Source organism: Phoenix dactylifera, unplaced genomic scaffold (assembly GCF_009389715.1).
Source record: "Phoenix dactylifera cultivar Barhee BC4 unplaced genomic scaffold, palm_55x_up_171113_PBpolish2nd_filt_p 000734F, whole genome shotgun sequence".
NCBI lineage: Eukaryota > Viridiplantae > Streptophyta > Magnoliopsida > Arecales > Arecaceae > Phoenix > Phoenix dactylifera.
Window position 1 is genome coordinate 210,431 of NW_024068110.1, and position 25,596 is coordinate 236,026.

The 25,596-nt window shown below is 43.0% G+C and overlaps 1 protein-coding gene across 1 annotated transcript; it reads right to left on the minus strand.

The window, feature by feature from the left end:
• Positions 1 to 16,610: 16,610 nt before the first annotated feature.
• Positions 16,611 to 19,958, minus strand: LOC103696345 (heat shock protein 81-1). The gene is given in 4 exon segments (XM_008777940.4): positions 16,611 to 16,966; positions 16,968 to 18,446; positions 19,222 to 19,644; positions 19,736 to 19,958. Coding segments are annotated over 4 exon segments (2,103 nt in total). The 5' UTR covers positions 19,862 to 19,958; the 3' UTR covers positions 16,611 to 16,891.
• Between the last annotated feature and the right edge of the window lie 5,638 nt (positions 19,959 to 25,596).

Below are 25,596 nucleotides of genomic sequence, written 5' to 3' on the forward strand. Positions count from 1 at the left end.
TGATAGTCGATGATCCCTGGTGAGTTGAGTTTGAATTGTTCCAACCCATTGAAAGGAGTTTTCAATGATATTGTGATAGAAATCGTAATATATCTCACTACAAGATAGAATAGAACCTATGGGATCACACACATTAGAGGTATTGAACGATCCGATGGTTGAATTGTGATTAGAAATCACAAATAATCAATTTGATTAATAATTAGTTAATCCGCTAAGAGTTAGTAAGTTGAAGAAGAAATCATTACAATCAGATTGCAATTTAATATAATTGATTAGATTTAATTAATTGGACTTGATCATATTAGACATGAATCCTAGTTGGAGTAGGATTCTTAGAGTCTTAATTGGATTAGGATTCCAAATTAAATTAGAGTCCTATTTGAGGTAGGATTTTTAGAGTCCTAATTGGATTAGGACTGAAATTTTAACAAGTCCTAATTAGATTAAGATTTCTTAAGTCCTAATTAATTTAATCTAATTAATCTAATGACTTCTAATTGGATTAGGATTGAAGAGTTCAATTGAGTCATGGTTCAATTAAATCCTAATTAGATTAGGATTTGAATGAAAGATAGATTGAGTTCACCTAATCCTTTTTAGAAAAGAACTGGGCTCCAATCTATGTGGCTAAACCCACCCCACTTAATATGATTAAGTGGGGCGTGGGATTGGAGGAGAGAAGAGGGAGGGGCTACGCCCCTCCCTTGCTTGCGTGAAGAGAAAAGGAGGGGCGTACGCCCCTCCTCTCTTTGAATTAAAAGGGATAAGGATGAGCTCCTAAAATTTAGGAGCTCATCCCTATCCGCTAGGGATTCAAAAGGAGGAGGCGTGTGACCCCTCTTCACAATGGTTTTTCCTTGGCTATCATGGTAGCAAACCCCCTTCCTCATTCCTCTTTTCAGCCGCAAGAAAGAAGGGAAAAAGAAGCTTGTGGCGTGGGCCTCCTTCCTCCCTTCTTTGGTTCCAACGCAAAGGAAAAGAAAAGGCTGCGTGGCCTTTAGATCTTCTTCCATTGAACCAACCTTCTTCTTCCTCGTCCCTTCGGCCTTCAAGAATTGATTCAAAGGGAGGTTATCAGCCATCCAAAGCCATCTCTGCAAGGCAGTTAGCATCCCGGAGAGGTACGAGAGCTTCGATCGGTCCTCTACCTCGTGTGGATATCTGTAGAGGCCGAACGCATGTACGGCTTCAATCGAACCTTCATCAAATACCACGATCATCAGTTTGCGGTGATCATTTACCCGCACAAGGTGAAGATATGATCTTCTTAATGATGTAAAAAGAATTTAATCCTAATCTATCTACGAACATCATTTTAAAAATAAGTTCATGCGATGAACGGGATCTCGTGTATGTCTTCCGTTGCACGCAGAATTTTTCTGGAATTTTCTGCAGCGTGCGAGGGATCCTAACATCCCTAGTAGAGAAATGAAAACCTGCGACTTTAAGTTTCAAGTGGGGTGCTGCGGTTCCACCAATTGATATGTCACCTCACCTAATAATTGGCGACACATAAACGATGAGTGTACAACTCTTGTACGTGCTTCATAAGCAAATTGCAGCCAATCAGTCTCTAAGTCATAAGGGCATCACCTAACAGTTATTGGCCCTGTTCCTTAATTAAGTCAGACCCGCCATATTTTCCGTAGAAGTAAAGTCATCATTTGGTCATCACCTAACAGTTATTGGGCTCAACCCCAGCTTTACCCCCACAACATCTTATGTCATATAGAAAGGTCCAGTTCTTCGATGCAACTTGCTCACTGTATCCAGCCAAGACAAATCAACGCCGGAAAGACGTTAGCAGCTATACTATGGTGGAAGACCAATAAACTTAATATTGGGTAATCTAGTCTTAGTGATTCCAACTTTGAGCTTTTCATAGGAGGTAATCGATCAATTAGCCAGGTAAGCAGGTGAGAGGCTTCCCTCACTCAGAGAGTAGGGTCCTAATTAAATAACTACATTTAATGCTTTTCTAGACACCAATTAGATCAATTAATCAAATATAGCTAGCTCAATGTATTGTTCACTCTCGACTGATTGAGGAGGTTTGAGGTCTCATGGGTTTACATCTAATATAAATAATCTACCCCACTCAGCTCACATTCGCATCTCATGCATATAAAGCTCATTGCAGGCAGATATCAATTAATGCCAAAAGCAATAATTAAAAGCTGTAAATTTAAACCGGTGATGATCATGGATCTGGTTTGGGTCATATTACAAACGCATATACGTCAATCGGTTAGATCATCTTCAACTCTTGATCCAATCCAAAGTATCCTTGATTCGATCCTGATCAATACCTTGATCCATCGCCATCATTCACTCAGATCGTGCCACGCATCTTATGATTGTACATCGATCAACCGTTGACGTACATCAATCACAGATTACAACCAGAAATAATAATTAATATTACAACCCTTTTATGAGACACACAGGCCCCTCAAATACATCAAATTAGATGTGCGCAGGCATCTAAAATTTAAAGATTACATGACATTACAGAACATCACGGGTATTTACAATTTGATACCAAAAAGGGTTCGATTTATTAATCATCACCACATGTATCTCATGCATGAAAGTTTCAGATCTGTATTTTTAATTCATAATGCTATCCTCTGAAATTCAGATTATGCAATACTTGATTTTAAACATTGCAATCTCATTGCAATTCTAAAAACAATATTGCAAGATTAAAGAAAATAAAATCTGCATGCTGAAAATTTCAGAAAATTTCAGCAAGCATTAAAATTAAAAATAAGATCTAATTATGACTTAATCAAACTTTTAAATCTTAATCATGCTCCCAAAATTGTGGCTCTGATACCACTGTTGAGTTACCCCATGCACGATGCGACGATCGCAACGAAAACCATGCACGGGCGTCGTTCATCTCATGAACTTGCCACGGATCGTTGAATTTAAATTTTTTTCCGGATTCAATAATCCAGAAGATCTCTTTGAATCCATAAGGGAGAGGAGATTAAGATTAAAAAATTGATTACAAAGCCAAAAAACAAAAATCAAAAGTAAAGATCTCATCTTCACCTTTGTGTAGGTAGAAGCTCGCCGCAATCTGATGATCGTTGTATAGGTTCTCCTTATAGCCGCACATGTATCCGGTCTCTTCAAGTATCCACATGAGGATCTGAAAATCAGAGAATAGGATCTCACCGGAGTGCTAGCTCCTTGCAGAGATCTCTCCTGATTGTCATAGAAGAAAGAAAGAAGAACAGCAACCAATCCTTGCTCCTTGAAGAAGAAACTCTTTCTTCTTCTTCTACCTTGCTTGCTTGTGTTGGAAGAGGAGAAAGAGAGGCTTCCTTGCTGTCGTGGAAGAGGAAGAAGGAGAGGAAGAGGGGCCTTGGCGTGGAGGAGGAAGAGCTCTAATCATCCCTCACATGCCTCCCCTCCCTCCTTCTTATACTAGGCATTTAGGGTTTAGTCCATCCTTGGATTAATGCCAAGTGTCCATGGTGCCTTGATCAAGAGGATTAGAATCCTCTTCATGCCGCCCACCTTTGGATGCATGCCATGTGTGATCCTGTGCCATATGGACTTTGGAGTCCACATGGTGTGAACACGACTTAAGGCATATTTATCCTACAATGCCATGGGACCTTAGAGTCCGCATGGTGTGAACACGACTTAAGGCATATTTCAAGAATATACCCTGATCTAATCAGGATCTAATGATTTGACCCAATCATGAGCCCAATTCAATTTGGGTCGAACCCAATTTGATTTGGCTCATCAAATCAGCCCAATTACAATCCAATTACAATCAATTCTACTCAATTCTTCTTCCTTTAACTCACTAACACTTAGTGAGTTAATTCAATCACCAATCATATTGATAATTGACACCAATTGTGATTTCTAATCACAATACGATAATCTGACTAATCAAATTCACTAATGTGTGTAACTCCGTAGGTTCTATTCTGTCTGGTAGTGAGATATATTGAGATTTTCATCTCAATATCACTGAAACTCCTTTCAGTAGACTGAAACGATTTTAGTTCTACTCATCAAGGTTTACCGATCATCAGATAAATGCCTTCGAGTCTCACAATCCACTAGTGACACCTAACAGTATATAGTGGCAATCCAGTAGAACGGAATGTATGAAACTCTAGGTGTAGTTAGCATATGATACAGTTCCTCTATCATGGATCCCGACAGGATGGAGGTTATGGATAACTCATCAAACCCCATCGTCTGTCATATGCAAGATTTATTTGACTCTAGTTCGAGATTTGGAAAACTCTTTTTTTTAAAATATCTGGCCAGAAATTTAATCGAACTCAATCTCATAAATCATATAGAATCACTTATTCCTAAAGTGAACCTACTACAGCCAATTTGTACGACAAGGACCCGAATGGCTAAGGCCCATATGTATGTACTCGTCAAACTACAGCAACCTCACAGTGAATAGCCAAGGCACCGTAGGTCAAATAACCAGATATATAACTGCAGCATAAGTATGTCATTGACGAGTGGATAGACATCCATGTGACTACTTGCTTTGGTCACGCTCAGTACACTTATTCTCTAACAAGCACTTGCACAATCCTCCAGTGTCCCCACACCGTGGATTCAAGACTCATCCATCTGACAAGTGATCTGTGCACTAATCTCGTCAGATTGATCACCATCCTCGTGATGATCCATCAATCAGGAGTATTTAGGAATTAATCACTAATGACACATGCCTCAAATTCTCAACTCTTAAGAATATGTATCATCATCTTATTAATTCTTTGGACGAATCATGGACACATATAAACATGAATGAAAATAATGCCCAATCTTATTAATAAATAATAAGGGTCAAGTACAAATTTATGTTCCAAATTATAAATATACGTCAACCACATTAGCTTCTAGAGCATACTTCTAACAAAAGAGTCATGAGTCTGATCATGACAGCAAGCTAATTTATGCAGGAAGTGGAAGGTCATCTTGTTTAACAGAAATTATTTTAGAAGACCTAGATTATGTTTAAACTCTTTTCAGATGATGGTTCATTAATAAAATTTTAAAATTGTATCTAAACGCAACCATGCATCCACGAAAAGATTTGTGGAGAAAAAAATCATGAAATATTAGTGTATTATGAGTGTCTCGTATGTTATTGCTATAAAAAATTGAATATCTTTATGTTAAAAATCCAGTTCCAAAACTGGGTTCTCTTAGTTCGCAAAGAGTTTCCCAACGTCAACTAGAAGGAAGAGATTGTAATAGTTCTACTAATTTCAATATCAACGGCATCTACGTTAGGAGCAATGCTACTAAATTCTTCTGCACTGAAGATATCTAGAGCAATGGTGCCTTCTTTTTTTGATTGAAAACAATAGTGCTTTCGATGTATGACATGTCTTGCTCTAGCAACAATCAATATATTGATTTTTTTAAAAAAAAGGTTAGATCTGGCGGCTACATATTCACCCTCGGTGGCACTGCTTGTTTGGAAGATGGCCTGGAGTTGTCTGTCCACCTGGGAAGTACTGGCTCGGAGGGGGTGAGCATCACCCCAGATTGTGGGGTTTGCTAGGCGGTAGAGGAGTCCATACTCCACGTCCTATTCGATTGCCAACGTGCTGCTCAGATTTGGGAGTGTGCTTCGGCTTCTTCTGATTTGTGCCGAGGATAGGCGTCGGTCGAGGATTTTCTAATCTTCTTAGCATAGTCCTCTTGGAGGTCCAACCAGCAAAAGCAGTGGACCGGCTTATCTAACTTATCACTGCTGGCTAGATAGAATCTCTTCGAGGATAGAGGTACACATCCAAGAGTAGTGGTGGATAGGGCCTTACTTCATGCGGCGGAGGTCTTTAACATCACTGCGTCGGCGTCCCTTGGGTTGGCTAGGAAAATCTGGGGCTCTCACTCCACTCATGTGGCGTCCAGGATTATTCTCATCTCCTAGGAGCCCCCACCTCTTGGTTTTCTGAAGGTGAACTTAGACGGCAGTGTCACAACGGGTGGATGCTGCGAAGCCGGATTTGTCATCAGAGATCAACAGGCTAGATTAGTGGTGGCCGGGGGCCGGCGCATCTTTGACCAGACTATTGTCGGGGCCGAGGTCAGAGTTGCTTAGGAGGGCGTCTCCTATGCAAGACGAGTACTGGGTGCGGGCTGCATTATTCTTGAGGGGGATGCCGCCACGATGATTGAGGGCATTCAGAATCTCAAGCAGTTTGCCTGGAGGATGCGGCTGCTCTATGACATTCGTGGTCTTTTAGGTGAATGCACTGCCTTCCGGGCCTCTACTGTGTATAGGGAGGCCAACTGTGCTGTGGATTGGGTGGCTTTTTATGCGGCCCACTACTCCGGTAACGTCATCTGCGAGGGACACGACTTTGTACCATCTTCCTTGCATTTCCTGCTTCTTTCTGACTTTATGGGCTACACTTACACATGGTGTATGTGAGTCGCCGATGTAGCAAAAAAAAAAAAAGAAATAAAAAGAAAAAAAGAAAAGAAGGTTAGATCATCATACTGATTTGCTAGCTGAGCTTCTCATAGTACAATAAAATTTTAGCAGCCATTATGCTGATACCACAATCAGTTAATAGAAGCCACAAGATATAATAACTCTATGTAATGGTGAATAAAGAAATAAAGAAGAGAAACCAATCAGCCATGTTCCCCTCCTTTCTTTTTCGGTACAAGCATGGGCTTTAAGCTGAAATTAGAGTCTGGATACAATTCTAATTTCTAAGAGCCAGAAACACAGGATCTGAAAACTCCAACATACAAACTAGATATGTCACAGTGGAAAGAGAAAACTGCAACACAGCCGCATCATCTCAGGCTTAAAGCTGAATTTTCCCCAACTTTGATGTTCAACGCTGTCATTGTTGTAACTTTGTTTCACGTAGCAATACTCATTTTTTGAACTATCACTCCGGTAATGTTAAAGGTATATATTATTTGAATAGCCTTGGTTCAAAAGCAATATAGTTCGTAACTGCGAATTAGAAGGAATTACCTCATTTCATTATCACATAGACATAAATTGGACGGAGCTCCGCCCGTCATCTTCTGGTGTACACTCATTGTCATAGCCTGCTCCACATGTAGTCTTGCTCCTTTAATTCTGAGTCTGTAGTAACTTTTTTGAGGAGTCTTTAGTAATGTTAGCTGAATATTAGTCTAAATTCTATATCCATTGAAATTCTCAGACATGTAGCCCGTTTCTGCCATCTTATTGAAATGAAATGGATGGAGGTCATGCTCATCTCTTTTCGGTCGTACGCAGTCAAGGGGACTGGTAATCGAAGGGTATTCTTCTTACAGCCTAAAACTTTTCCATGGCATAAAACCAGAAGGATGGTGATTGGTCTGTCCAAGGAGACCTTAGTAAAGAAGACCGAGTGCGTCTCTGGTGATGGATCTAACAGCGTGTTATGGTAGTTTTTTATTTCTTTTTTAGAAAAAGTAAGAGGAAGCAGGCAGATTCACCATTTGATTCACACTGTGAAAGAAAACCTAGCATAATCCGGAATTAGCTGTCACAAGATCGGAAACTCACAGAACATCTTAGTATTAGGTGTCAACCTAATCATTCTTAAGAAACTAGCTGTGACCATAGAAAGTAGGGAAGTATAAACATCCAATATGCACCTGAATTTTTTTGAGCAAAAATATGGATGTGAAATTGAAAGTAGAATTCCTCTCGAAAAAATAACGAAAGAAGAATGCAAGAAAAGATAAACTTATATGTATGTATGTATGTATATACGATTTTTAAAATTTAGACTAATATCGAACAGATTTTAAACCAAAACCAAACTGACTAATCCAAACCGAATCGAAATAACGGGTTGGCTCAGTTTTACAGTTTGATCAGTTTTTTTGCACACTTCTACTTGTCTTTCTGCTTTTTGCCTTTTCTCGTTTCATTTATCAATGAAACATGAGGTGGCTTCCCAAAGAGGAAGAAGAATGTGGCAAACGCTGGCCGAAATCTTTATCTCATATGTTTTCTCTCTTTTTTTTTGTTGAAACGGCAAATTTTATATAGCTCTAACGTGAGTACATCCTGCCAAATCATGAGAAAGTAAAAGGTACAACAAAAAAGATATATCTACTACAGATGTCCAAAAGACCTCTCCAGAGTACCGGACAACAAAGGAGGCGATCCAATCTGCTGCCCAAAGCTCTGCCCTAACAAAACCTATCCCTCCAGACCACTGATCTGCTGCCATCAAAGTTCACTTTGAAATGACCAACGGGTGGAGGCACCCAAGAAACTAAGGCGAACCTGGATGCTGTACCAGCAGATAGAGTACCCCAGATGTCCCTGGCCATCCCAGAAGAAAATAATGCGGCAGCTGCAGTGACCTCCCCTGCATGCAGTATAGCTCTATCTACCACTAGCCTTGACGATGACCTCTTGCCCTCAAACAGGCTGGTATTCCTGTCTAACCATATATAATAAGCCAAATATGCTCTGAGGATCCCCACCTCAGCTGAGCTAGGACTCCGCATGGAGCGCCTCAATATGTGAATCAAGTCCTGAGCCGACTCCACTGAATGGGGAAGAGGTGCAGGTGATCTGCTCCATATCTTCTTGACCCTAGGGCACTGCAAAAGAACATGATCAATGGTCTCCTCGATATCCATGCATACCTCACAGCATGAGATAATCTGCACCCCTCATCGATTCAGCAGACTTCTGGTCGGTAGAACACCTCATGCCACCTTCCAGATTAAAAGCGCCACACGTGGGTGAATCTGCATCCTCCAAATCCATCCTCCCTCCATCTGTCGGGCTAGCTTCTTACTGATCAAAGCGTGAAGGTCCCTAGCTCGCACCCGCGACCGCCCCGACGACAGTCATACTAGCCTGTCATGCTCCATCCGGGATGGGACCGGTAAAGCCAGAACCATCTCTGCCAACTGCTCCCTAAAAACCTCTCGAATCAAACCATCCCTCCATCGACCCCCATCTGGATCCAACAAATCACTGACCCTATGACCTGCTAGCCTATCTGAGTTCACCATGGTCGGTAGACGGCTGATCGGCTGGTCGGTCACCTAGCAATCCTCCAAAACATCGATGGATCGCCCGTCTCCAATGGCCCATCTAGTCTCCGAAAGCACCAACGTAGCAAGGGCACACATCTCCCACCAGACCGGTGAGTAGTGGCAGCCAGCTCGCACTCCAAGCAGCAAAGTTCCGTACTTGGCCCTTAACAACGAGAACCACATACTGTCAGGCTCTAGCACAAATCTAGCTGCATGTCTAGCCGCAAGCACCTCTCGTCTCACCACTAGTGACTGCACCCCCAAGCCTCCAAGCTGGGTCGGCTGACACACGACCTCCCACGCCAACAGGTACATACCACCTCTTCCGATGCTCTTCTCCCCGATAAAGTTTCTAAATAGCTGCTTAAGAGTCTTCAGAAGTGCCACAGGAATGAAGGAATTGGATAAAAAGTATAAAGGGATCGAGAAAAGAACTGACCGAACCAAAGTGATCCTATCCATCATAAAGAGTGCATGCATCTGCCGACCCTCCAACCTATGCCTGATGCTCAGGTCAAGGGAGGAATAATCCCTGCTCCGCACCTGCTGACCAAAAATCGGGATCCCTAAATATCTCAGTGTGCCCTCCTACTCCTCCACTCTCAAGATCTCCAATATCAAATTCTTTACTGCCAACCTGATCTTCGGACTAAAATAAATAGCTGACTTCGACAAAAGACAATCATCAGTGAAAAGTAAATGAGAAATCGGCGTGGCCCCCGCCACCAGCCTATAAACCTCCAACTCCTGAGTGAGTGCAGCACGTCTAAGAGATTTGGAAAGCGCATCTGCACAAATAATAAAGAGCATGGGGAAAAGGGGACAACCCTGGCGCAACCCTCCAGAGGACTCGAAGAAACAGGACGGCGTGCCGTTCACCAATATGGCAAAGAAGGGAGCCCTAACATAGCCCATAACCCATCTAATCCATATCTCATGAAAGCCAAACTCCTGCAAAGCCTGCTGCACAAAATTCCGTCTCACCCTGTCATAGGCCGTCTCCATATCGAGCTTAACCCCCATCAAGCTCCTCCTCATCGGGGCCCTGCAAAGGTCAAACATAAACTTCTGGGCAATCAGCACATTATCAGAGATACTTCGCCTGCCTATGTTGAAGGCTCCCTGCTCCGGACTGATCAATCTCGAAAAAATATCTCTCAACTTAACTGCAAGTATCTTCATCGTAGCCTTGTACATGGTCGTACACAGGCTAATCGGACAAAAATGACTCGGCTCAGAAGCATCCTGCCACTTCAGTATCAAGATAAGGAAAGTCCTCTGCCAGTCAGTAGACATCACAGCCGTGCTGAAGAACTGCTGAATGGCCGCCGTCACATCCTGTCCAACTATTATCCAGTATCTCCGAAAAAGTAATGGTGGAAAACCATCCACCCCCGAAGCCTTATCTTTTTCCTTTCAAAGCAATATTTATGCTCAATGATTTCATTACTGGATAACAAGGATTCTTTTTTTTAAGGCCCAGTTGAAACGATAGATTGTCTGTGACCTTTGAAAGGTATACTCTATGTCATGTTAATTCATAAACGTGAACAGCAACCATTCTTTGTGGAAATAGAGGAATTCCTCCTTCACAATTATTGGCTGAAATTTGTCCATTATTGCATACGAAAATTATTATAATTCCTGCAATCAATGACACCGATTACATTTTTAGGCCAGATATGCGTACTCAAACAAACTATGGAAATAAGTTCCCTGCGGTAGAAGCACGGCACCTTTCACAAGTCAAAATCTTCCCGTCGCCAGCCATGTAGAGCTGAGCATTTCCCAAGCAGGAAGGATCTTACAAATTTTATAGATTGGCAGCTTCCCAAAGAGTGGTTGACCCCAATCCCTAGCCAACGAACCCATGGCTTCAGTTCTCCTCCCCTTCATCCGCTCCCTGCTCTTTTCCTTGCTTCTGTCTTGCAATCCGTATGCAGGAGCAAACAGCCATCATGTCCTTGGATCCGACTCTTTGAAGCCGGCAACTGCCTGCTCCAAACCCAAAGGTTAACACTCTCTTAACGCTAGCAGTTAATTGATTGCTTTTGGCTTTTGACACCTCACCCATAAGTACCCTATTTTACAAGAATCCGGGCTAGCCTCCTCTTGCTTCGGAAAAGCAAACTAAAGTCGAACGAGTGCATGAAATAACCTTAATAGTTGGTGGTGGGGGAACATAGTCCAACATCGGCTAGCAGCGAAAAGATTCTGTACCTTATAATGAGGAGGATGAAGCTCTTTTCTCACGATGGCCATTTTTATGGGACAAAATCATGAGGGTCGGAGCAGTACCTACGCGGACCCCCGTGGCGTACGGCCCAGAGGCAGTACCTACACGGACCCACTGGCGTGCAGGCGCGCCCAAAGCGGACAATACCTTGTGGGGGACGCGATCTCTTTCTCTGCCCGACCGGTGTGGGCTATGCTGTTACGCGGGCCCAAAAAACCCCGCAACAGATGGTGCCGTCTGTGGGAAGCGCCCCCTTGCCGCAGGCTACCCGAGACTAGGAGGCTCACTGAACCTTCCCGCTGGGGGGCTATGTTGTGGGGGGGCCGAACATAGTCCTACATCGGCTAGCAGCGGAAAAGTTCTGTGCCTTATAATGAGGAGGGTGAAGCCTTTTCCTCACGATGGCCCTTTTTGTGGGACAAAACCGTAAGGATCGGGGCAGTACCTACGCGGACCCCCGTAGCATACGGTCCAGGGACAGTACCTACACGGACCCCCTGGCGTGCAGGCGCGCCCAAAGCGGACAATACCTCGTCGGGGACGCGGTCTCTTTCTCTGTCCGATCGGTGTGGGCTATGCTGTTGCGCGGGCCCAAAAAACCCAGCAACAGTGAGCATAATAAATTATAATTGAGGGCGGGGATAAGGTTGTATACATCTGACCTTTGGGAGTTACTAAGGGCGCTCTTTATGGTATCCAATCATAGTTCATGCTGATATATCAAGGTCTAAGGTAATGAGTAGAATAATGTTTAACCTCTCTTTCCGTATTTTTTACGTAAACATCAAGGGTTTGTACGATAACTTTTATTTATTTATTTATTATGTTTTGTGGTGAGCATTCTATGTCAGGAACTATTTAGGGTCTTTATCTATATTTCTGTTGTTGGGTGGATTGAAATAATATTTAAATACAAATCTCCATCATAGGTTAAAATGATATTTTTGGCACTGCGAGTGATTATGGCAAGATTTAGAATTTTTATATTATTTTAGGATTAAAAATTTATGTATTCCACTTGATTGTTGAAAGTGCTAGTTTGTCGTAAACTTTTTGACGCGCTATTTCACCTGCGGACCAAGTGCAAGTCTGAAGATAGCAAAGATAATTCACGGATTACGAATATTATGTATAGTTATATTATTCATGAATTATAATATTAATAACTACAGACAGTGTCTCTATGAATATACAAACAGTTTTTCTCCAAATTATAGTGTTTGTTGGTGGGTATGCATGGACTATATGTCGGGAAGAATGAAAGAATCATCTGGATACCTTTGTTTTTTTTGGCAATCATCATCAAATTAAAATCTAAAGCAAAGGAAATTTGGGAATATCTCATGAAGATTCTTTAGCAGTGGTTACCACTAGACTTGCTCGTTAGATAGGCTGGACCTAGCTTAGCACTAAGTATGACCAAAATTAGCCAGATCCAAGCTTCGACCTTTGGATTGGACCTTCGATTTTTTTTGGACCTAGGGAGCTGCGTACCTATTAATTTTTAGCCCACCAAAAATGGATCCGATCCTTTTTTTTTTCTTTGAATAAAAATTGGTGAAAACAGTAAAGAAGCGATTTTCATTTATAAATTTGGTGATTTTTTTTTTTTTGTGGTTGGGATTGACACACCTTTAGATAGACGACGCCGACGGCTTATAGGGCTAGTGGTTGGCGACATCGGCCTAGGAGAAGAGAGTGGAATTGCCGCCGATGAGACGGACGTTGGCGGCTCTAGCGGAGGAAGGCCTTCACAGCTGTGAATCTTGAAGTAGGGTCGATGTAAACACGAGTCTAACCTATTTGGAGGGTAAGCTGAAATTTCAAATCGTAGATCTATCAGGCTTTAAATCTTGATCTAGATTCGTTCAAAATGCTTTGGGTTCGGATGAGCCATCCCGTATTGAAACAATTAATCACCAATGAGCTCATGAGATATTTATGTGAGTATGCGAGGGCTCATGCGAGCATGTATTTATTCCTACATTTATGAGATTTTGAGTACTTAGATAGATCTAAGGAATCCCAAAAAATACTTTTTGATTTAGCTTTTTGGTGTAGGTCCTAAGTTGTTACAAATAGTATCAAAGCGAATCCGGCCCATAGTTTATGTGGATTAAGGAAGGTGAGTCTGCCCTTCCGGAAGCCACGCTTCAGGGCTGAGAGAGCCACTTCCTGGCTCAGGTTCCGGACCTCCAGTGTAGCCTTGTTGAAGCGGGTGAGATAATCCCGCAGGCTTTCTCCCTCGTTTTGCCGGACATCAAAGAGGGAGTCGGAGACCAGTCGCCGCCTGCTACTGACGGCGAAATGGCTGATGAAGAAGCGGGTGAACTGGTCGAAGGACTGGATGGAGTTAGCCTCCAGGCCGGCGAACCATGCCCTTGCCGAGCCACGGAGGGTCGCCGGGAAGGCCTTGCAGAGGAGCGGATCCGATGCTCCATGGAGGAGCATAAGAGTCCTGAAACTCTCCACGTGGTCCCGCGGGTCCGCCGCCCCGTCGTAGGGTTCGATCGCCGGCATTTTGAACCCCGGCGGGTTCGGGGTCCGCAGGATCCTCGAGGCAAGCGCCGGCTGGGAGGAGATCTCCAAGTCAGCGAAGGGATCTTTGGAGTGGCCCTTCAGGACCTGGAGTTGTCTGTGGAGATCGTCCACCCGCCGGTCCAGGGAGCGCGACCGGTGGGTGGGGGACAAGGAGCGGCGCGAGGGGGACCGACTGGAGTGCAGGCCCCTCGAGGACTGGGGTGTCTGAGAACGCGCCCGGGTCCGCCTCTCGTACCCCGCACAGCTCCGATGAGAAGGTCCTGGCAGAATGGACCGCACTCGAGAATCCTCCTCGCGCCGGCGCTCCTCTCCATGGGAGAGGAAGGAGCGCGGGTTGTGAGGAAGAGGCGAGTGCTCAGGGGGCAGCGGCTCCTGAGCCCATTGCGGCACCCGAGAGACCACACCCTGTAGATTCTGCACTGCCTCCGCGAGGGTGCGAACCTGCTGGGCTAGCTGGTCGAACTGAGCAGCTTCGACCGTCTGAATGGGAGAAGGGGCGGTGGAGTGCTGCTGAGAGTGCGTTGGGGACGCAGCAGCCTCTCGGCCGGAGGCGCGAGAGGCTCCGCGACCGGAAGCATTGGAAGCTCCACGACCACCTCGCCGTGCCATTACGATCGTTCTAAGATTCGGGCCCTTCCTCTAGCGCCAACTGTTGCTGGTGGTCCAAACCGTGAACGATTGGCACTACGGTGTGAACGGGGTTCCGTCTGAGTTGTCTTGGTTGGTGTTGGTTGCGCTCCACCTTCCGCCAAGAAACCTGCAAACAAGCCTTGCACCACCACCAGGGTGGTGATGGCCCTCCGACGGTCAAGTCAGAGGAGATTGGAGGAGGAGGAGTGGTGATAATCGTAAGTAAGAGAGTGCTCTGGGAGATATTGCTCACCTCCCCCCTTTCTCCCCCCAGCCGCATATATACCTGGCTGGGGGGTCTCTCAGGGGGGTTCGTTATCGTGGGGCACGATGGTGTGGCCACTGACATGGCCGTTACAGGGCGTCGTGGAGCAGCACCGGGTACGGCCACGTCAGGGCATAGTGGGGCTCCGCTTTGTACGGCTGATGCAGGAGATCGTGGAGCAGCATCGGATACAGCCGTTGCAGGGAGTAGTGGAGCAGGAGGCCGCGGCGTGCCTCTGGGGAATAGCCTGTCGTTATCAAGAGATCTCCGACTCGGGGTCGGAGCGCTGGATCAAGGGGCAGCTGACTCGGGGTCGGGCTGCGGAGCCGAGGATATCCGACTCGGGGTCGGATTGCTGGATCAAAGGGCAGCCGACTCGGGGTCGGGCTGCGGAGCCGAGGATATCCGCCTCGGGGTCGGATTGCTGGATCAAAGGGCAGCCGACTCGGGGTCGGGCTGCGGAGCCGAGGATATCCGCCTCGGGGTCGGATTGCTGGATCAAAGGGCAGCCGTAGTCTTTCTGGGCGCGCGTGCCGGTCACGTGGGGCATGGCGGCTTATTTCCCCCGTAACAGTGTGTCATGGCTGCTAAGAAATAGCGAATAATAGTGAATAAAGATGCATAATACTCTTGTTATACAAATTATGTATCTAGTCTACTAGAGTAGAACAGTTACGTCACATATTCAAGCTGCTTATTAATTGATAAATGTAATAACAAGTAACAACCATTCTAATACATTGCTCTATACATTGTTATATCCAAGTCCATGGTGATATGAACATGATCCTACTCCCAGTTTTTGTGAATCCACAATAATCGATATTTGGGTAATGTTTATTGACAAAGTGGTCATTGATGGGCGTAAGTTGGATATGTAAACAAAGTGGTCCATTCAAACTTAACAAATTTTCATCACTTCCAGTAACCAGACAGCATAATAAACCTGCAACTGCATATTTAGAAATAGATGTCCTGAAAACTCCATTTTGGGTGAAGTCAATCAGCATTCTCTCTCACATGCAAGACACACTGTTCATGCCATGTTTAACACCATCTCCTGTTCATACTTATCTCCTATTGAAGTTCATCTCATGTTTCCCACCATATTTTTGATTTTGATTACTAAGAATCCAATCATCACCATAACTTCCATATCTGCAGGCTATGGACTATGGTACTAAACTGAAGCCTCCATTTGGAAGCTTGCAGCACACCCATTGCTTCTCATTACATCATTCTATGCCACTTTTAAGAATATAACCAAAACTAGAGTGTTCATGAAACGGATCGGGACTTAATTACTAGATTTGCATTATGCATTGCCAACATAAAAATCACATAGAGAGAACAAAATGCAGCAGGTGCTCTCAGGCATCCTTGAAACTTCAATAAAGAATAAGTTTATGGCTAAGAGAACTAGAAAAGGTTTAACCTTCTGAAATTGGTAACCCAAAATTTTGAAGACCCAAACATTGATCTAATGTAACTAACAAAACTTGGATAAGCCTAGGAAGCTTCACTGTAAATTTATTTTGCCATCTTAGAAAGGAGCATTGTGTGAAAAGCATCTTGTTGTAAACTCTCAGGAATACTGAATAAAACAAACAGAGACCATGTCAACAAATACCCCATGTTTTCCTGCTAAATGAATTTTGGTCCACGATCAACTGAATTCTTGTTCACAGCATATGATTAAAGATTTATACCTGCCTAGAAAGCATCATTTGCGAGACAACTCTTGCTTGCAGCATATAGTAGAATGCATGTCAACTAGAAAGCATTTTTTTTGCAAACTAAGCAGCAAACAGGGACATCCTAGTGTCTAAGATAAAAAGAAACCACCTTCTAAAGCCTATTTATCAGCCTAGAAAAGACAGTAAGTAGAGAAGAACCAGGAGATACATGTAATTGAAGACTTCGAGCAACAACAAGATAATAATCCCTAGAAGATCATTTGGAATTTTGGAACACTAGAACATCACAAAGGTCTATGTATGAAAAAAGTAAAAATATAAAGACCTGCAGCGGTAGCTAACGAAGAAGGTGACAGAACATTGCAAAATAAAAGGTTCAACACACCACAAAATTGTCAAGCTCTATATGAGCTGACTGAATTTTTTAAACTTCTTAGGAAATACCAGGGCATGTAGTCTAGATTTAGATTAGTCAACCTCCTCCATCTTGCTGCCCTCTGCATCAGCATCCTCCAGCGAAGGCATGTCAGTATCTGCATCCACTGTCCTCATCCTCATCAATGCTGAGACCCAATTTCAGCATGCGGTGGATCCTGTTGCCAAACGTGTTGGGGTCCTCAAGGCTGAAGCCGGAGGTGAGAAGAGAAGTATCAAATAGCAGCAGGACAAGGTCCTTCACAGATTTGTCATTCTTGTCTGCCTCTGCCCGCTTCCTCAACTCCTCCATGATAGGGTTCTCTGGGTTAATCTCCATCGTCTTCTTGCTGGACATGTAGCCAGCCATGCTCGAGTCCCTCAGGGCTTGGGCCTTCATGATCCTCTCCATGTTGGCAGTCCAACCATATTCACCCGTGACAAGACAGCAGGGAGAATCAACCACATGATCAGACACCACAACCTTCTCCACCTTGTCACCCAGCACTTCTTTGATGACTTTGCACAAGCCCTCAAATTTCTCCTTGAGGGCTTCCTTCTTTTTCTTTTCATGCTCGCTCTCATCAAGCTTCAATCCCTCCTTCGTTGCAGACACCAATTTTTTCCCCTCAAACTCCTTCAGCTGACCCACAGCATACTCATCAATTGCATCAACCATGAAAAGGATCTCATAGCCCTTCTTCTTCAGCCTCTCCAGGAATGGGGAGTTCTCCACGGCCTTTTTGCTCTCACCAGTAATGTAGTAAATGTCGTTCTGGCCCTCCTTCATCCTTGTGACATAGTCCTTAAGGCTGGTCATCTCATCACCGCTCTTGGTGGAGTGGTACCTCAGTAATTCTGCAAGCTTTGCTCTGTTCTGTGAGTCCTCATGCATGCCAAGCTTGAGGTTCTTAGAGAATGCCTCATAGAACTTGTTGTAGTCCTCCTTGTTTTCAGCAATCTCAAAGAACAATTCGATGCACTTCTTGACCAAGTTCTTGCGGATAACTTTAAGGATCTTGTTCTGCTGGAGCATCTCTCTAGAGATGTTCAGGGGAAGATCCTCAGAGTCCACAATTCCCTTAACAAAACCCAAATACTCAGGAACCAGTTCCTCACAGTTGTCCATAATGAAGACACGACGAACATAAAGCTTAATGTTGTTAAGCTTCTTCCTGGTATCAAAAAGATCAAAAGGAGCTCTCTTGGGCACGAAAAGGATGGCCTTGAATTCCAGCTGGCCCTCCACAGAGAAATGCTTGACAGCCAAGTGCTCCTCCCAATCGTTTGTTAGACTCTTATAGAAGGCAGCATACTCTTCCTTGGTGATCTCTTCGGGCTTCCTCATCCAGATTGGCTTTTGCTTGTTGACCAAAGACCACTCATGTGACACCTCCTTGATCTTCTTCTTCTTCTTTTCCTTCTCTTCCTTCTCTTCATCAACATCTTCCACCTTGCCTTCCTCAGCATCTTTCTTCTCCTCCTCATCCTCATCATCAGAAATTTCCTTCTCAGTAGTCTTCTCAGTCCACAGGGAGATGGGGTAGCTGATAAATTCTGAATGCTTCTTGACCAGATCTTTGAGGCGGCGCTCCTCAAGGTACTCCAACTGCAATAAAACCATGGCAAAGCATAACAGACAGTTATTTTCAACGGGAAAAAGGATAAGCACATATCTATAGAGAAGAAAAAGGAACTTGAAAAGCCATATGTGACCATGGTAACAAGGCAACAGAAAGCAAAAATTTACGAGAACAAAAAAGCTTAGACAGTTTTTGATAAAAAAAAAAGCTAGAAAAGTTTTCTGTTGTCCATATCAAGATAAGTATAACAACGAACAATGAACATTTGCACATCACATTAACTTCAAACAGGCCATAAAGCTGTACATTTTCTTGCAACATGATAAATATAATAAAACTTATACCAATCAACAATGAAAAACAAAAAGAAGCATGCATGTAAGAAGCAGCTTTCAAATCCATATAACATAAACACATAGCATGCATAACTATATCAGTGCCTATCCCCCGATGTTGTTGATAAACACTACAGGGTGTTACAGATCCGTTATAACTTGTCACTGAGTTTATGATGGAAAGTTAGTCACAGAAAACCTCAAACTCTGATGCATCGTAATCTGATCCACGCAAGCAACCATAAATATGTGGCAAAAGGCTTGTTTCGAAGCAACATTCATGGCATGCATTGGCGGTGTTACATCATGATCATAAGCAAGCGGCTTTTTAATGGAAGAGTAGCTGATAAATTGGAATTTTTTGGAATAATCTTTATTTCAAAATCATTTATTTTGATAAGATCCTATTATAATTATAGCAAAAAGCCCATAAAAAATTTCAGGCTATGGCCATAAATTTCAATACCTGATCATCCTTGAGGAAAAGCGTGATCTTGGTGCCCCGTCCGAGATTCTCCCCAGAGGTATCCCTGGTCACGGTGAAGGACCCACCAGCCTGCGACTCCCAAACGTACTGCTCATCATCATTGTGCTTCGTAGTCACAACCACCCTCTCGGCCACGAGGTAAGCAGAGTAGAACCCCACTCCAAACTGCCCAATCATACTGACATCGGCCCCGGCCGCGAGCGCCTCCATGAACTCCTTGGTGCCGGACCTGGCAATGGTACCGAGATTGTTGACCAGATCGGATTTGGTCATGCCGATACCGCTGTCGATGATGGAGAGAGTGTTGGAGGCCTTGTCGGGGACGATGTGGATGAAGAGCTCCGGCTGGGCATCGAGCTTGCTCTTGTCCGTGAGGCTCTCAAACCGGATCTTGTCCAAAGCCTGTTAGGGTCTCTGATCAGTAAGAAAGAACGAATCGAAGGATAAAAATAAAGAGATCCAGGGTTAGAGATCGAGAGAGAGAAGGACTCACATCGGAGGCGTTGCTGATAAGCTCGCGGAGGAAGATCTCCTTGTTGGAGTAGAAGGTGTTGATGATGAGGCTAAGGAGCTGGTTGATCTCCGCCTGGAATGCGAAGGTCTCTGTCTCCGCCGCCATGGCGAATGAACTTGAGGAGAGACGGCTTGAGAGAAATGAAGAGTAGAGAGGTACCGTGGCGAGCGGGCGAGAAGAGTTCGCGAGGTATTTAGGGCTTGCGAGGGGTGTGATTTATATAGGGGCGAAGGGGTGCTTCCAGATTGTTCTATTAGGCTAGTTTCCTGAAGTTTTGATTCTTCTTAGCGGTTGATCTAAACGTAGGCATTCTGTTTTGGATTTGACTGGCCGGGCCTTTCAAGCCTTTTGGGATTTTTATTTATTAGGAAAACAAAAATCTTTATTGGATTCTATTTTCCGCCGGCCTTTAAAGATCCTCTCTGGTTCACGATAGTGTTTTTGAAAATATATTTATTGTTTGATAACTATATTTTTAAAATATTATAAAATTTTAACATATATTTAATAAATAAATTAAAAAAACACTTTTAATGTAATAAAGTTTAATAAATATAATATATATTAATATATAAATATATAATATAGTATAATAATACTATAATGTAATATAATATTATTATAATATAGTAATATAATATTATATACTATAGCATAATAATTTAATATAATATTAAATTATTAAACATAATACATCAATATATTATGTTATAATGTAATATAATATTATATTTATAGTATAATACAATAATAAAGGTATACAATATTATAATTATAAGCGTAAATTAATTTTCATCCTTCCGATGGCTGTGGCATAATTAACATAATATTAAATTATTTAACATGGCATATTAATTTATTATGATATAATATAATATAATATTATACTTATGGTATAATACAATAATAAAGATATAAATATTATAATTATTAGCATAAATTAATTTTCCATCCTTTCGATAACCAATTTATAATAAAGGGACATTTAATAAAACATCTCCCAAAAAGATGTTTTAGTTTTCTCGCAAAGCTAAAACAGCTTTTCAAAATTTTTACCAAACACCCTAATTTCATCTAAAATTGCTTTTGGAGGACCTGTTGAGTGATTGTTGTTCCCCTATTTGATTTTGATGAGCCCAAAACACTTGAGTATGTTTCATATTATACTAATAAATTCAAGTAAGTGTTTCAAGGAATATATTGTTAAATATGCTAGAATGACTTAGAAAATGGTTCAAGGATTTTAAGTTCAGTCTTTACAAAGTTTGGAACCATTTTGATTTTCGCCTTACACTTGAGTTGACTCCGAAGATTTTCGAGTCGACTCTGGCACAAAGGCTGTTATCTGGCACGCCCTCGAGTCGACTCCCAGCTTGAGTGAGTCGACTACTGACGGATAGGCAGAGAGCAGAATTTCTGAGTGTAGAGTGCGAATCGACTCCGACTGAAACCGAACCGACTCTTGGAGCAAAGACAGAAAAGTATTTTCTAAGGTACAGTGCCCGAGTCGACTCCAACTGTGGGCGAGTCGACTCCTGCGAAAAGACAAAAAGCCCATTTTCAAGCCAACTAATACTGAATTAACTCCAGCTGTGGATGAGTTGACTCCGACAAGAATGACAGAAGAATGTTTTCTAAGGCACTGAGATCAAGTCGACTCCTGTTAAGGCTAAGTCAACTCTAAGGACCAAGTCAGAGATCAAGTCTTTAAAGCTTCAGATACCGAGTCTACTCCAGCTGTGGACGAGCCGACTCCGACAAGAAGGACAGAAAGTCAATTTCTAATACCCTGAGGCTGAGTCAACTCCAGCTGTGATCGAGTCGACTCCAATGCGAAAAGACAGAAAATCAGTTTCTGATACACTGAGACCGAGTCGATCCTGAAGGTCGTGAGCCGTCTCCCACTTTTGGCGAGTCGACTCCGGAATGTCGTGAGCCGTCTCCTGAAAGAGTGCCTGTACAGTACTTCTAAATATAACGTGAGCGAGTCGACTCTCGAAGAATACGAGTCGTCTCCAGTTTCAACCAAGCCATCTCCAAGTCGTGCGAGTCGACTCTGATCTCAACGGATATATTGTCAGGCTGCACAGTTATGTTAGAACGGCTCTTTCACCTCTTCCAATGGCTATTTTTTGAAATTTAAAGCTCTGAAAAGTAGTTATAAATAAAGTAGAGACAAGAATACAACAACCAACTAAGAGGATTAAAAGTTAACAACCACCAAAGAAGAGTTAGAGCCTTTCCAAAGAGAAAAGAGCAATAGCTGCGCCTACATCGATTTCAGAAGTATTCCTCACATTCAATGCTCAATTTATTGATCCTCAACCACTGGAATATTGAAGAGAGGATCCAAAAAAGGAGAAGCAACATCTTCCTTCAGCAAAAATCTATTTGAAAGCTTCTCCCTTTTCATATTGCTTATATTGTTAAATCTGTTTTTTTAGAAGTTGTAACTACTAAACACTTATACTCTGATTTAGTTACTTGATTCAATCAGAGGATTGAATCAAGGGGATTGAGGTTTGTTGGTGAGCCAGTGCAAACCAACGTTGTAAGGTTGTAGTTGGTGAGCTCGGAAAAACCAACTGGGTTGAATTGTGAGCCCGGAAAAACAATCGATTTGGTTCTAGTCGGTGAGCCTGTGAAAACTGACCGAGTTTGTTGTGATCTTGTGAAAACAACAAGTTAGGTTGTGAGCTTGTAAAACAACCAGGTGTAATCCTAGGAATTATAGTGAACTCCCAAGTGAGGCTTGGGGAGTGGACGTAGGAGCAGGGTTGGCTCCGAACCACTATAAAAATTCATGTGTTTGTGTTGTGGTTTTTTGAGCATCTCTTCTTTATTGCCTTCTTTATAGGTTGATTAATCTCTTGAGTTTAAAATCAAGAAAGCTTTCACAATTCATATTAGATTAATCCAAAAAAAAAATCTAAGTTTTATTTAGTACCCAATTCACCCTCCCCCCCCTCTTGGGTTATCTACTAGTGTTGCCCAGATAGACAACCCAAGAGGGGGGGGGGTGAATTGGGTTTTTAATATAATTTGGCTAATTAAAACTTTGTGGATGATTAATTAAAACTATAGCAAGTTATTTAATTAACGCCTAGTGCTGTGAGTAATGTGCGGGGAAGAAGATGAGAGACAATGCACTACAAATACAAAGTTTTATAGTGGTTCGGAGCTAACCCTTGCTCCTACGTCCACTCCCCAAGTCTCACTTGGGAATTTCACTATAACCCCCTTGGATTACAGCCGGTTGTTTTGCAAGCTCACAACCAAACTTGTTGTTTTACGAGCTCACAACGAACTCGGTCGGTTTTTCCAGGCTCACCGACTAGAACCAACCCCGATTGTTTTTCCGGGCTCACAATCAAACCCTTACACACGTTGGTTTTAACTTGGCTCACCAACCAACCTTAAACCCCTTGATTCAATCCCCCGATTGAATCAAGTAAATACAAGAGATAGAAGAAAACAGAAAATAGCTTCTCAAAAAGCAGATTTAAGACAATATAATCGTAAAGGAGTTAGAAGCCCTCAAACGCTTTTAAGCTGGTGAAGAGGTATGGCTTCTGGAACTCCGGTCTCCTCTTGAAAGAGTGGTCGACTTGAATGCAGGAGGAGGAAGCTTTGATTGTTGGGAAGAAGTTGTTGGAGCAGTAAATGCAGATCTCCCCTTTTTCGTTTAAGAGCACTTGGAGAGCTTGAAAACTTGAATGCTTGGAGTGGAATGTCTGTTTTTTCCTTTGCTACAGTCCTCTGTGGCTATTTAAGCCAATCCCCACGGAAACTAGCCGTTACTCTGCTTTTTCTGGCCGTTCTGCATACTCTGCGCAGCCTGACAATATGACCGTTGGTGGGTTGGAGTCGACTCGCGCGATCAGGAGTCGACTCGGCTGTAGCAGGAGTCGACTCACGCTTTTCCGGAGTCGACTCGGCAACTGTTCCAAATTTGAATTAAAGTTGCCGTCTTGACTGGGAGTCGACTCGTCTTGACCTGGAGTCGACTCGCCAACTTCTGGAGTTGACCTGGCAATTTTTGGAATCGGCTCATCCACTGAAGTCCGTGGATCCAAATTTGAATTTTGTCCACTCGAGTCGACTCGACTGTCCTGGGAGTCGACTCGAATCTCAGAGCCCGAACTCTCGATTCTCTGTCGTTTGGCTCATCCAGTCTTGGAGTCGACTCGAACCTCCTTGGAGTCGACTCGGCTCTCAGTTTCCGAAAGTTGGTCTTCTGCCTTTTGACGTGTAGCTTGTCTTGGAGTCGACTCGAGCTGTCTGTGAGTCGACTCGAATCTCAGAGGCAGTAACATGGTCTTCTGTCTGTTGATGGTCACTCAGTCTCGGAGTCGACTCGTGTACTGCGGGAGTCGACTCGAATCTCAGAGTCCGAAAATCGTTCTCTGACTTTTTTCTTGTGTTCCTCTGAGAGTCGACTCTTACCTTCTTTGGAGTCGACCTGCCAACCATCGGAGTCGACTCGCGTTCCACTGGAGTCGACTCGAATCTCAGACCCGAAAACTGCTCTCTGACTTTTCTGCCTGTGACTGCTTGGAGTCGACTCTTACTTCCCTGGAGTCGACTCGGTGAACATTGGAGTCGACTCGCGCACTTCAGGAGTCGACTCGTTGACAGGTTCTGAGATGAAGCTTTCTGTTCTTCTTTCTGTTCTCAGTCGGAGTCGACCCGTACTAATCTGGAGTCGACTCGAGCTCATGCCAGTGAACTTGATACGCTTGGAGTCGACTCGTGATACTCGGGAGTCGACTCGAGTCTCAGACATTGGTTCATGCAGACTTCTTAACTTATCCAAAATACTATGAACCAAGTCTAGAAACACTTGGACAGGATTTTCACTGAAACACTCAATTGAATTCATTAGTAATCACAAGATATACTCAATTGCTTTGAGCTCATCAAAATCAAATGGGGTTTTAATCAATCACTCCACAATCTCCCCCTTTTTGATGATGACAAAACTTTGAGTATATGTAAAATGAATTGCTCATAAAACAATGAAGTAAAATCCATAAATGAATTCAAATGTCTGATAATTTAATTTATCCAAGTTTGAAAGGAGTGAAACATTAAATTTCGGAGTTAAAGCTCCCCCTTTCATTTGGAATTATATAAGCCTACATATTATGCAATCAATTGTTTGGCTTATATGTCATTAATGATTTAGCTTGATTAAAATTCAGATTCTCCCCCTCAACATATGCATTCAACTATGTTTTGATTCTCTGAATTTCCTTTTAATGCTTTGAAGTTTTTGAACTGAATTTTATCTTTTTAGAGGGAAAATCTGTCAATTTGTTCTTGAGTAGGATTCAGCTAATCTCCGAATATCCCTTGAATAGATTCTGGAGATTACTCCATTAGGAGCCCCAAAAGAGAGATAATGAGCCTCGAGGTACCGAATCCACTTAGAACAAATTTGTGTGTGTTTTTAAGAGTTTATCGTTATATTTATTTCCATTGATTTCTTTTACTTATTTTTTTAATATTTCTCCCCTTTTACATATTTTACCATATTTTATACATATTTCTCCCCCTTTTTGTCATCATACCAAAAAGGAGGTAATCACACACAATCAATGGCACAATCAACAAATGGCACATCAAATGGCACATAATTGAAGATAAAATGTCTACTCATTGTATTGATATGAATGTGAATACATTTGAGAATACAATAAGTAAAGCAAAACAAGACAAAACACAAAAACATCTATGGCCTCCTCGAGGATGAGGCTCCCCCTCTCGAGGATGCATCTCCTCCTCTGGAGGATGTGGCTCCTCCTCTCGAGGATGTGGCTCCTCCTCTCAATCGGCTC